The sequence below is a fragment of the Schistocerca americana genome, chromosome X (genome assembly GCF_021461395.2).
Source record: "Schistocerca americana isolate TAMUIC-IGC-003095 chromosome X, iqSchAmer2.1, whole genome shotgun sequence".
Classification (NCBI taxonomy): domain Eukaryota; kingdom Metazoa; phylum Arthropoda; class Insecta; order Orthoptera; family Acrididae; genus Schistocerca; species Schistocerca americana.
In genome coordinates, this window is record NC_060130.1 from 906,485,815 (window position 1) to 906,499,603 (window position 13,789).

The 13,789-nt window shown below is 37.4% G+C and overlaps 1 protein-coding gene across 3 annotated transcripts in view; it reads left to right on the forward strand.

Annotated features, from left to right (window-relative positions):
* LOC124556678 (dihydrolipoyl dehydrogenase, mitochondrial-like) overlaps positions 1 to 13,789 on the forward strand; it is a 57,198-nt gene that overhangs the window by 6,349 nt on the left and 37,060 nt on the right. For all 3 annotated transcript variants that reach the window (XM_047130643.1, XM_047130645.1, XM_047130644.1), the window contains exons 3-4: positions 2,582 to 2,737; positions 7,142 to 7,280. In XM_047130643.1, the coding sequence (XP_046986599.1) occupies positions 2,582 to 2,737; positions 7,142 to 7,280 (295 nt within the window). The remainder of the gene's footprint in view (positions 1 to 2,581; positions 2,738 to 7,141; positions 7,281 to 13,789) is intronic.

Here is a 13,789-nt window from a genome sequence, read left to right on the forward strand (position 1 = left end):
CATTTAAAGATTTCTACCCAAAGACTGGAAAGTTGCACAAGTCAACACAAGTACTCAAGAAGGGAAATGGGAATAATCCACTAAATTACAGACCCATATGTCAATTTGCAGTAAGATTTTGGAACATAAACTGTGTATAACATTGGGTTATCTCGAAGAAAACGGTTTATTGACAAACAGCTAACAAGGATTCAGAAAATATAGTTCTTGTGAAACACAAGTAGCTCTTTATTCTCATAAAGTAATGAGTGTTGACAGGGGGTGTCAAATTTATTCCAAATTTTTAGACTTCGAGAAGGCTTTTGACATCGTACCTCAAGTGATTTCTAGTCAAATTGCATGCATGTGGACTGTCACCTCAGTTGTCAACTGGTTTTATGATTTCCTATCAGAAAGGTCACACAGTTCATAGTAATTGACAGAAAGTAATCAAGTAATACAGAAGTAATATCTGCCGTTCCCAAACGAAGTGTCATAGGTGCTCTGCTGTTCATGACCTATATAAATGATTAAGAGATAATATGAGTAGCCCTCTTAGATTGTTTGCTGAAGATGCTGTCATTTACTGTCCTATAAAATCATCAGATCAAAACAAATTACAAAATGATTTTGACAAGATACCTGTATGATGCGGAAAGTGGCAATTGACTCTAAATAAAGAAAAGTGTGAAGTCACCCTCATGAGAACTAAAAGGAAGCCGTTAAATTTCAGCTAAATGATAAATCACACAAATCTAAAGGCTGTAAATTCAACTGAATACTTAGGTATTATGGTTATGAATAACTTAAATTGGAACAATCACATAGATAATGTTGTGGGTGAAGTAAACCAGAGACTACAATTTACTGGCAGAACATTGAGAAAATGCAACAGGTCTATTAGAGAGACTGTCTACACTATGCTTGTACATCCTCTTCTGGAGTATTGCTGTGCTGCATGGGATCTGCATCACATAGGATCGATGGAGGATGTTCAAAAAGTTCAGAAAATAGGGGAGAGAGCGCCACAGATATCATACATGTGTTGGGGTAGCAATCATTGAAACAAAGGCATTTTTCGGTGGGGCAGCTTGTTTTCATGAAATTTCAGTCACCAGTTTCTTCCTCATAGTGTGGAAATATTTTGTTGGCTGCCACCTACATAGTGAAGAAGAAATTGAAGCTTGCACAGAAAAGATTTAAGCATTCGTTTTTCCCACGCTCTGTTCGAGAATGGAATGGTAGAGAAATAACTTGAACAGGGTTCAATGAACCGTCATCCAGACACTTAATTGTGAGATATTGTTTACTGCATTTGTCACATTTTGTGTGTGGCTGACTTGTATTGAAAATTCCTCTATATCTGGTAATTGCTTCTTGCAATGGGTAAAGATATGGTGTCTATGATAAAGTTCCTAAAATTATTTGGGTTCTTTGCAGACAATTTTCTTTTTTGTCGAAATTGGTAGTGATGGAAGATCTCATTAATTTTGAGGTTTCATATTCGTGTTTGATAATTGGTTGTCTGTAGTTGGTAGGTATCATTGATATTAGTTTACCATTATTGGTTGGGCTATGTTTTGTATTAGATGTGTGAGTTTTGCTGTATTGTCCTGTGGGCTTCATTTTAGGCAGATAGGGTGAGTGAAGGTTTGGATAAGAGATGCGACAATTTGCATGCATTGTTCTTTTTTCCCTGCAGGCATCAGGTAGCTGCCATATAGGCAAATGAAGCTTGTATCTGGTTTTGGAGTTGTGTGTAGGTTCCTGGTATTGAGGTTCCACTCCTTAATGCAGCAATTGTTGTTGCATCAATGGTAACTATAACATGAGCACACCACAGACTTTATTTGAACCATAGAGGTCAAGCAAAATTTATGATACCAATGTTTCCCAGTGTTTTTTGAATGTTGAGTTTCATGTGCTGTAGTTTTGGGTAATATCACTGTTGGTGGTGTTATTGTCATGTATTTAGTTTCTACCCACCCTTATCTCCTACTTCCCATGGTTGTCCCGTTAGTTTCATTTTATTGGTGGCATTTAATATTTTGCCTGTTGTTTAAGTTGGTTTGCTGGTGTAATGAGTGGCATCATTTTCGCCATATTGTATGTGCATCAAATAGGGCTGTCTGTCATCTAGATGATGCCATGGGTCAAAGTAGTTGGGTAGAATCACAACTTTTGGTAATCCCATGAAAGTCTTTTTCTTTACATAATTACATACTTCACACTCCAAGCTTGCTGTTGATAAGTCTACCCATAGTGATCTGATTTCAAATTTTGACATGTTTGAAGGCATTAATAAGAACATTCCTTTCCATAACACCTTATTCCAGTAAGTTCGCTGTAATTTGTCAGGTTACGTTATTGCTAATGTTCTCATGTTGTCAGTGATGTCATCCATTGGTCATTCCTTCAGGCTTGAATCTCTACAGTGTTAATGGTGTCATCAATGAGGTATCACATTGCTTACTAACCCCATTTTTTAATACTTTTGTATTGATTGATATTTCTAAATCACCAGTTATAATATAATTTATTTATTTATATTCTTGTGTTACTGAAGATCTGCAGTGTAAATTTTGACAATGTGTTTTTTCAGCCTTCAAATGTACAACGTGCTCCAAACATCAGCCCCCTGTTAACTTGCATACAACAGCGACAATATGCAGCATCCCATGAAGCAGATGTTGCAGTTATTGGGTCAGGGCCGGGTGGCTATGTGGCAGCCATAAAATCAGCTCAGCTGGGCATGAAGGTAAAATTTAGTGTAAAATATTAAGTTTACTCTTTTGTGGTCATGTGACATTAAATTTTATGGTTTCTGAGGAAAGTAGCTTCCATAATTCAAAGTAGTGGTGCATGATAATTCATTCTTCTTCTTCTTACAAGTGGGATCAGTATGTCACAGATGTTTTTCCCTCTGAAACAATGTTCTCAAATGGCTCCCCATAAATTTTGACAGTCTTAATGAACATAGACATTCTTAGTTCTCTTTATTTTTTAATATTTTAAAGAATATAACACCAGATCAAATTCTGTGCTTATTTTTATGTATGTAATTGCTTTTCTAATTTATTTTGACTATTCCTAGTTCGTATCTTTTGGTATAGGGTGAAATCAGTAATTATTTCGTAACTTAAATTGTGTTGTTGACATATAAACAAATATGAATTCTGTAATACTTATAAACATTTGGAAGACGAAATGCTAGTAATCTTAAAGTATATATTTGGCTCTACTTGAAAATGTGTTAGCAAAGCCAGCCCTTAATTAATGCCAAAGTAATTAAATTTTGTCAAAAATATTGTTTGCCTAACGATAGTTGTTAATTTCATGATTTAAACAAATAATTCGGCCTAACTCTTGTAGAAACTGTTAAAAGGAACAAATTTTTTGATGTATTCATTTAATTTAACGAGTTAGGTTTTAATTGTAATTCCTGTAGTTAAACTTCGAATAATGTGTAGTTTCAGAACCTATTATTGTGAGGATATATAAGGGCCCGATTTTTGGTCATGGGACAGTCAGTCCATGGCCGAGTTTCAGACAAGTAACCTGTGCTGGTTAGAACAATAATAATGCTTTAAATTAACTGTGGAATAAGTGTTAAACAATTAGGCCGTGTGTAAAAACACTGACAGTGTCTTCTCCATATGTACCTGATTATTCTTCAAGAACTGTGAAACTTGAGGTTAGGCTTTTACTGCTCATAGACATTCAACAGTAACCTGTTGTAGCAGTATGTGGATGGTTCGCCTGCTAACTATTAATGAGGCTTATTGGAACTTAGAACAATAGTGCACTGGCCACATATACCTCTCTATATTATTAGGGGGTTGTGAAAAGTAAAATAAAAGTACTGTGAAACACAACTGTGCACCAGTTGGCTACATTATTTACAGTAGTCGGTGTTGGAATTCGCAACCCATTTTTCAGCCAGTGTAGCAACGCGGTACATCGACACCAAGGACAACAAATGAAGAAAAAAAAGGCAGATGGAACTACTACAGGTCTCTATCAATGTCGAACAAGTTGGTAACAGTACTGAAACCAAATTCTTAGGACTTTGGTTGCTGAGCAACATCAAATGGAATAATATATTGAATATCTCAATACAGAACTGAACAAAACATGTTACCTTCTTTGCTCACTAAAATCATGCTGTAGTGAGAAAACAGTAATGCATGAATATCATGCCTGCTTTCATTCTCGTCTTAGATATGGGCTATCCTTCTGGGGAAAGTCTAAAATGGCTAACAGCACTTTTAAACAAAAAAAGGGCTTGGGTGCAAGCCTAGAGACTCTTGTAAACCTTTGTTTAAGAAATCAGGTATTCCTCCATTACCATGTGTATACATTATGGAAACCCTTTTATTCTTTAAAATAAATGTAATAGGTAAGCACTGCAGACTGCAAAATAACTGTGGTATACATGATCACTTTACCAGACAAAATAGAAACTTACATATGACCCAAATCACCACAGCTCTGTGCTAAAAAGGTACTTTTCACATGGGAGTTAAGCTTTATAACAAACTCCTTGAAAACATAAAAGCTATTACTGAGGTCAGTACCTTTGGAAAATCTCTAAAGTCATATTTACAGCATCACTGCTTATATTCATTGAAGAATATTTAAATTTATGAAGTGTGCGTTATATAAATACTTATGTCTGCAGCTCGTGGTCTTGTGGTAGCATTCTCGCTTCTTGCACACGGGGTCCTGGGTTCGATTCCTGGCAGGGTCAGGGATTTTCCCTGCCTCGAGATGACTGGGTGTTGTTGTGTCGTCTTCATCATCATCGTTCATCCTCATTACGGTCGGAGGAAGGCAATGGCAAACCACCTCCGCTAGGACCTTGCCTAGTACAGTGATGCGGGTTTCCTGCATCGACCCCTACGCTCCTTGGAGTATGGAACATCATATATTTATAACTTGACTTGTTCAATGTCTTATGCATAAGCTGCTTTGTAGATAACAGGACCAATAAAAACTACAGCAACAACAGTTGTAAGATTGACAGTGTCCTCAAAGCCTTCATAAGACTATCATCGTCATTCTTGCAAGGCCACAATGAAATCTTCGCCCTTTATGCTTTCTTTAACGCCAGTGAGATTAGGGAACTGGATTGTCTTTGTCAGACTGTGTTCCTTCTACACCACAATTTTCTTTTTAAATGCATCATCATCAAATCAAAAAGAAGTTACCTTGCAATGTCTTGTGGGCAGTGCGCAGTAAAGTCCACTTAAAATACGAAGTCTGCGATCCGTTCTGGATATTCTAATTTTCATTCTTGCACTTCTTTTTCCTTCATAAATTCAACAATGGCAAGATTTAAGTCAAATAATAATTTCAGGCTTGCCCCTTGACTTAACCAATGTACTTTGCAGTAATGTATGAAGTCTCTGTACTCTTCATTCATTTCCTTTGGAAACTGTTGCAACTGAAAAATGAATAACTGGTGTGACTTCAGAAATTTTTCGTACCACCAGTTTATTCAAGTGCACCATGCTTTTTTTTTTTTTATCACAATGTGTTTCTTGGTCCACAGAACAGTAAATCCAGTCTGTCGTTCATTGTAATTTTTTGCTCTTTCATAGTCTTCTAAAAGTTTAAATTATTTCTGCATGGTACTATAATGTTGTTTTGTAACAAATAAGCAGTACCCGTCACTTGTGCAAATTGAGAATTCTCATCTCTGTTGTTCGCATATATTTTAAAGGCTTGGGATAATAGATAAGTAGACTGCTGTTTTCTGTGCAAACAGCCACAGGACCTGTGAATGTCCTTCAGGTCAAGGACAAATAACAAAGGATAAACAACACTGACACCACGATTCTGCAGAACTCAAGAGTTTTGTGCCAATTGCAGAATGCTAAAGAAGAATCGAGCAAAGCCAAGTGACAGGTTACGTTTTGATCCGCACATGCTGCACGCGTGACGTTTGGCATGCCGTAGCCCGCCCTGGTCTAGAGGCAAGTGGGACATGGAATGTCAGTTAAGCAAAATAGCTCTGACGTCGTTATGTACTTTCCTTCTCTACAACATTGTTAAATTTTTTCTGTTTTTGTAGTGAGGGTGGAAAAAAACGTATGTGTAATCCAGAATATTTTAACTGTTGACAGAAATAGTTATGAATCTCTGAAACTGTTACAAGGTGTTCAAAAACGTATTAGTGAATGAGTGTCTCACCTTTTGAAAACAAATGTTCGAATGAATATCAGGGATAGTTTTTTTGGTCACATATTACATGGAAATTACTTTTAAGGATGAAACAGTTGTGTCTGTGCTGGTGGTCTAAGAGTTTAAGGTTTTGGAACCAGTGCTTGCTGAAGCAGAGATTAAAAATCCTGAAATTGAACCTTTGCTGTGGCAGAGAAATTAGTAAAAGGAAGAAGACATTTGAGACATAAATGTTATAAAAGATACCTAAATGCAGAAGTGTCAAAAGAAAAAGAAAAATGTAGGATAGGCCAAATAAAATAGCACATTAGGAAAAAAGTAAAAAGTGGAAAACTTACTGGTAGGAGAGAGAGAGAGAGCGGGTAAGAAAGAATAAAAGTGTCGGTGAAAACGAAAAGGAAGACGTAATAGAAAGGGAATATGAAAAACCTAAGTATGTGGCAAAACCCATGAATTTAGTGGAAACATAAGAGAAAATTGTGGGTACTAACTAATTGTACTGTAGAGAACATCATCAATTGCAAAGCCGTGAAGTGCTTCTAGTGAGAAGGAAGATACAGACCATGTATATGGTGAAACAGGCTGAAATGAACACACAATATGCAGTTAGTTATTGTGAATTATTCATCAACTGTCCTTCATTACATTTACCCTAATTTGTCAGGCTTTATATTCATTTATGTTGTACTTCATTGTAAATCCCTTCTCTCTCTCTCTCTCTCTCTCTCTCTCTCTCTCTCTCTCTCTCTCTCTCTCTCTCTCTCTCTCTTTCTTTTTTGTCTTTCCTGGTGGCTTTTTTTGTATGCTCCTTTGAAAGGTCTGTAAAATCTTGTCATGTCACTGTTCACCATCTGTAGACAAAGGAAACTTATGGTTTTGAAAGCTTCTGTTTCTCACTGTAGATCTTTCATATTACATACCTACAGCTATGTCTTTCATATACATGTTTGAAGTTTCACTTATTCCTTTGTTTCAGACCGTATGTGTAGAGAAGAATGATACATTAGGAGGAACATGCCTGAATGTTGGTTGTATTCCTTCCAAAGCTTTGTTAAACAATTCACACTACTATCATATGGCTCATTCAGGCGACTTAGCGAAGAGAGGAGTAGAAGGTAACTTTTTATTTTTTTTATTTCATTGTTTGTAAATGTAATGAAAAAGAACTACTTCAGTAACAGCAGCAAGTGTGTATATGTAAAAATCTGTCATTTGCTAAGACAAGTTTTGTCCATAACAACCATTGTGGATTCATTTGAATTACAAAAGTTTTAAAATATAATGTACACAGTTAACATAAGTGAAAAAATTAGAATATTTTGTGCATGTTGCTATTGAAAAGTGTATGTTGAGAAGTATTTCATGAAACCAGTTACTGGACAGTCACATTCTATTGAATTAATCACTGACTGGTGGAAACTTTTCCTAAACATGGTGTGTCATGGTAGTTGATTCATGTGGAACTTCTTTTGAATACATTTATTGAGTCACTCATCTGTAGATAATTTCCATTGTATGGATGTAGTGAAAACATACATTATTTCCTTTATATTTATATACAGATTTCACAAACAATGAAAACTTAATTAAATCTCCCTATGATGCATACACTTAATTAAATCATATTATGAGGCATACACAAAAGTAACTCAAGATACAGGCTTAAGTAAAGCAAGATAAAAAAAAGACTAAATCACAGTTGGATGTCACCACCAGTTAACTCGTTCATCTTCATGATTCAAGAGGTGGTGATTTGTACCCTTTAGGCAGACATTGAGGCTGCAAAAACTGAATTAGAGGAGTTGAGTGAGGAAGGGATGTATTGAAAAATGTAATGGGAAGGAGCAAAAAGGGGTTAGTTCAGATAGCTCTGTTACCATTAGTAAAGTACAGACATGTTGGAAGGGAGGAGCCTTAGTCAGCTGTAGAAGAAAGTAAAAGTGCAGCAGTCAGTAAGAATAGGAGAGAAAGGATGAAAACTTAATTTAGTAGAAAAAGGAAATCAGGTTGATCAGTGCAAAGAAGGAAAGGTAGGTAGAACACTCATGTGAGGGTTGTAGGCCGACATTTGCAAGAAAAGCTAGGATATGGGTACCAGATCATTGTTGTTGTTGTGGCCTTCAGTCCTGAGACTGGTTTGATGCAGCTCTCCATGCTACTCTATCCTGTGCAAGCTTCTTCATCTCCCAGTACCTACTGCAACCTACATCCTTCTGAATCTGCTTAGTGTATTGATCTCTTGGTCTCCCTCTACGATTTTTACCCTCCACGCTGCCCTCCAATGCTAAATTTGTGATCCCTTGATGCCTCAAAACATGTCCTACCAACCGATCCCTTCTTCTAGTCAAGTTGTGCCACAAACGTCTCTTCTCCCCAATCCTATTCAATACCTCCTCATTAGTTACGTGATCTACCCACCTTATCTTCAGCATTCTTCTGTAGCACCACATTTCGAAAGCTTCTATTCTCTTCTTGTCCAAACTGGTTATCGTCCATGTTTCACTTCCATACGATCATAGGTATTGTGAAAGATCCAGAATGAAATTTTCACTCTGCATCAGTGTGTACACTGATATGAAACTTGCAGAAAAAGGTGGAGATCACAAGTTCAAGTCTCGGTACAGCACACAGTTTTGATCTGCCAGAAAGTTTCATTGTAAAACAACTGACAGGATTCCTGCTGACTTAGGGTGGGACTCACTTTGGTTCCATGCTGGTTGCTGTTATTGGGAGATGAAGCATACAGAAGACATGGTCTCCGCCGTAACAGGAGGGAGAAAGATTAGCTGACATGATTTGTCTTCCACTCCTTGTTAGTTCTAAGCCATGTCTTCTGTATCCCCATCTCTCGATAGCAGCAACTGGCTGAGAATATAAGGGGGTGACATCACCAGTGATAGAATTCCTGTGATTACAAGTGTGAGAGGTCAGCCTTTTTTGTGTAAATACCTCATTCAGACAGACTAGTCTGGAAAAAGTCCAGAAAACTGTAGTGTGCACCCAGAAGAAACTTTTTTAATTAATCTTACTGTGATGTATTAGCATTTGAGAGACTAAGAAACAAAGTTAATGTAATATGCCTGCGAGAGTTCCATGTACATACAGGAGTCTGTATGTTAAACATCCAGGACTATAAATTAGCAGCTCATTTCTGTGCAAAATACTGAGAAATCAGATGTTGTCATGTGTTAAAAATAACATTAAGTTCAAATCCATTTATAGCTGTAGTTTCAACTTGAAGTCAACAGCTGGAAGCCTGTGCTTGTGAATTACTGTTACTGGAAAAGTCATTTGTAAATATCACAGTATATAGATCCCCCCCTGGGAAACTATCAAATATTCTTAGACAGATTTGAGTCATTGTTATGCCTTGTTGTGGACAAAAGAAAGCAAATGATCATGTGTGGAGGTATCCTGAAAGAGTCAGATAAAATAAATTATTTGGATATGTTTCTTAACACTTATAACCCATGTTTTGTTGTTAATTTTCATACCATAGTTACATAGGATAGAAGCACACTGAAAGACAACATACTTGTAGGTATGGTGTAAATATTTCTCTCTTAGTGAATGACCTTCCTATCCATGATGCACAACTAATCATACTAAATAACTTACCTGATTACAATAAAGTGGTATTGTGGAAAACAGTCACTAATAAACAGACAACAGGAAACTTCAATTTAGCACCACAGGAAGCTGACTACACATGTATAATGTGACAATGCCCATCCCAAATTTCATGTATTTATATATGGGTTTCTATCTGCAAGAGGACACTAATAAGACGTCAGAAAACCTTGCTTTACAAAGGGAATCAAAATAGTACATACAAAGGAAAGGTAATTGTATGAATTGGTTAGGACAAGCAGACTGGAAAAAGCACTTATTTATTACAAGGAATACTTCTGCTGTCTTAAGAAAAGTGATTAAAAATTTCAGACATTAATAATTGAGATACTAAAATTAAAATCAATAACTTCCGTGAAGAACCTCAGTAAATTGTCATAGACTGTTCAAGGGATAAAGCAGTACAATACATGCTAGCAGCAAGGTCACACATCTGCAACACATTCAGTCACATGTGCAATACATAGCTTATCATAGGGGCTACATCCAGATGGACTGAATGAAATATCTTATTGTCAGTCTCCTTTAGAAGCAAAGTAGTGAGACAGATATTAATAATTACCAACCTGTCTTAATACTTACCACCACATCGTACGTACTGGAAAAGCTTGTGCATGCAAGAAACACACACATACCTCTCAAAATAAAATACTTAGTCACACTCAATTTGGATTTCATAAGAATATCTCCACAGAACATGCAGTTATTCATTTCACAAATTAAATTACACAAAATTTAAATGATAAAGGGCTGACAGAACAGAAACACAAGTTGAGATCTCTTGTAAGTTACACAGTCTTGTGGTGGCACAAAATCCTCACATACACTAGAACTTTGCTGATCTGACCTGAGATGGTCTAACTGCCCACTGAGTCCGACTATCTCATTTCCTGTGTGTTTATCTACACAGGCTGCTGCTACAGTCAGGACATTACTTTTAGATGGCTCATTGTTTGTGATATGGATCAGTAAGACAGTTGACCGTTGCTAGGTGTGATAGTTTGATCACATTTAGTATGAAATAACTTGTTTCTAAGTCGATCAAAAGGTCTTATTGTGTACACATTCTTTTATAAATTAGTGACAGTGTTCTTCATACATATTAAAGTATGTAAAACTAAATTATGGCACCAGTTAAATGTAAACTTGCGATGCTGTCTTCGTAAGTCGACATTGAGTGAATGGAGCATTACAGCTGATGCTGGCTGCACAACAAAAGCAGAATTAACTGACAACCAACTCACTGGCGCTATAACTCAAACAACCAATGAGAATGAACGAAAGGGTGATGACACCAAAGACAATGAACCTACGACTTGAGTTTCACATACAGATGCTAGAAATACATTTGATATAGCCCTTCAATACATCGAACAAAGTTCTAGGTTTGCCACAATAAACGTTTTGTGGATTAATAAGGCAGGACATTGAGGCAAAATCAAAGCTGTTGTCTGCTGAGCATAAAGACATTGCAATTTTTTTCACCCTGCTTAAAATGAGAGCTTTTTTTTCCTTTTGATCTTTTCATGTTTTAAACAGTTACATGCAAATCAATTGCAGTACTGCAATAAGGTATGTAGAGATGTTAAACTTTCACTCACAGTAACAGTACATTACACTTTCGTGTTAGATTTTAGCATGTGAATTTTTTCTTTTAATTTTGTTACTGTTTTAACATGAAACAATACTTTGGATAGTATTTCCAGTTGAACATTAAAGTTGTGCTGTGCTGTACTGCACTCTGATGTTATGGGACAACAAAAATATTCCTCTGATAATCTGACCTTTTTTGCATTCCGACCATGCTCCATTTCCCATAGTGAATGGATTAGTAAGGTTTTACTGTATTTATCTTGTGTGAGAGAGTAGTTTCATTACTATGGATGGCTGTAATATCACTACAGTGACCCAAAAATAGTTTCCATCTGCATGCATGAAGTGAGGCAGTACAGAGATTAAGGCATTGGACTTGTATTTCAGTAGAGAGGGGCTCAAATTCCCATTTGATCATCCGGATTTTTTTGATTTTCTGTTAATGAGATTAAGTTGAATGCTGGAATGGTTCCTTTAGGACATGACTGTTTTCCGTTCTGGTCCTGTCTTGGCTTGACCCCTAATAACTCCATTGTCAACAAGATGTTAAACCCTAATCTTCCCTTTTTTCCTTCTGCACAATATAATAAATTATGGTACAACTTAAAAAATAACGCGCAATTGCACCAGTGACTACTACAGTGAGCATCTGTCTGACAAAAGACATGTTCTTTTGTGATGTGTGGTACACTGACAGAAGCTTCCGCATGTTTAGCAAAAAGAGAAAAAAAAAATGCATGGATAGTCATTGTTTGTAGGTACTTAACAGTGATGTGATGATTCAACACTACATTGGCCTCATATGTGACAGGAGAAATATTAAAATACCTTGCTTGTTTTCATGATTAGGCTTTTCATTTCTTCCCATGATCACTTAAGGTGAATGACATGATACTGTTTTGTAATCCCATCATCATCAATGTGTAGGTATACTTTTATTCTCCAATAATCTGTCTCTAAGGGAGAAAGGAACGTATATGACAGTGGAAAAATGCACACACTGAAGCAAAGGCCCTAAATGAAGTTTGGTTCACATACTGTGTGTATTCGTAATTGCGTGTGGTTGGTGATAGTTTTCCACCCTACTGCCACCTACTGTCACAATTTGTCGAGAATGCAGCCTAGACTGTACCAAATGCCACCCCATAATGCATTACAGGTGGTAAGTTAGTGATAGATCTTGTGACCATATGTGTCAGTAAATATATTAGAGAGGTGTTGGTTGATGCCCAAAGTTGTCACATGCAGTATGATAGTTTCTGCACTCTGTATCCATGCCACATACTTAAATGAAAGTCAGAGGCCAATGCAGGATCTGTTCTCATTACTTAGAGTTTTTCCCTTCCTGTCTTTCACTACACCATAAGAGGCAAGCTACATGGTTATAAAATGTAAGAGGAAGCAAAGTGAATGGCCCCCACATGCATAGCATAGAATCCAACAAATAGTTTAGGATGGTTCCAGCTGACACTGGTTTTGTGCTCTATTCACCATGTGATAAGTGGCTGCTATATGGTGCAACAATAGAAATGTGCCCAGAATGAGATTTTCACTCTGCAGCGGAGTGTGCGCTGATATGAAACTTCCTGGCAGATTAAAACTGTGTGCCCGACCGAGACTCGAACTCGGGACATTTGCCTTTCGCGGGCAAGTGCTCTACCGACTGAGCTACCGAAGCACGACTCACGCCCGGTACTCACAGCTTTACTTCTGCCAGTGCCTCGTCTCTTACCTTCCAAACTTTACAGAAGCTCTCCTGCGAACCTTGCAGAACTAGCACCCCTGAAAGAAAGGATATTGCAGAGACATGGCTTAGCCACAGCCTGGGGGATGTTTCCAGAATGAGATTTTCACTCTGCAGCGGAGTGCGCGCTGATATGAAACTTCCTGGCAGATTAAAACTGTGTGCCCGACCGAGACTCGAACTCGGGACCTTTGCCTTTCGCGGGCAAGTGCTCTACCAACTGAGTTACCGAAGGTCCCGAGTTCGAGTCTCGGTCGGGCACACAGTTTTAATCTGCCAGGAAGTTTCAATAGAAATGTGAATGTGCATCCTTCTTTGATCCACTGAGATCAGCACTGATACTGCTGGCATCTCATTCCCTGGAAAAGCCCTCCAGGAGGCTCACATTATGACCACACTGAAGTTGACTGTCTGGAAAGGTTACCGAGATGTTACAGTGTTTCCTAACCCAGTATGATTCTCTAAACAGCAGATCACTGTTTCAGCAAGTCATATTCTCTGAAGTCCCAAAGGCATGCATATTCAAATACAGAGATATATAAACAGGCAGAATACGGTTCTGCGGTCGGCAACACCTATATAAGACAAAAAGTGTCTGGCACAGTTGGTTAGATCGGTTACTGCTGCTACAATGACAGTTTATCAAGATTTAAGTGA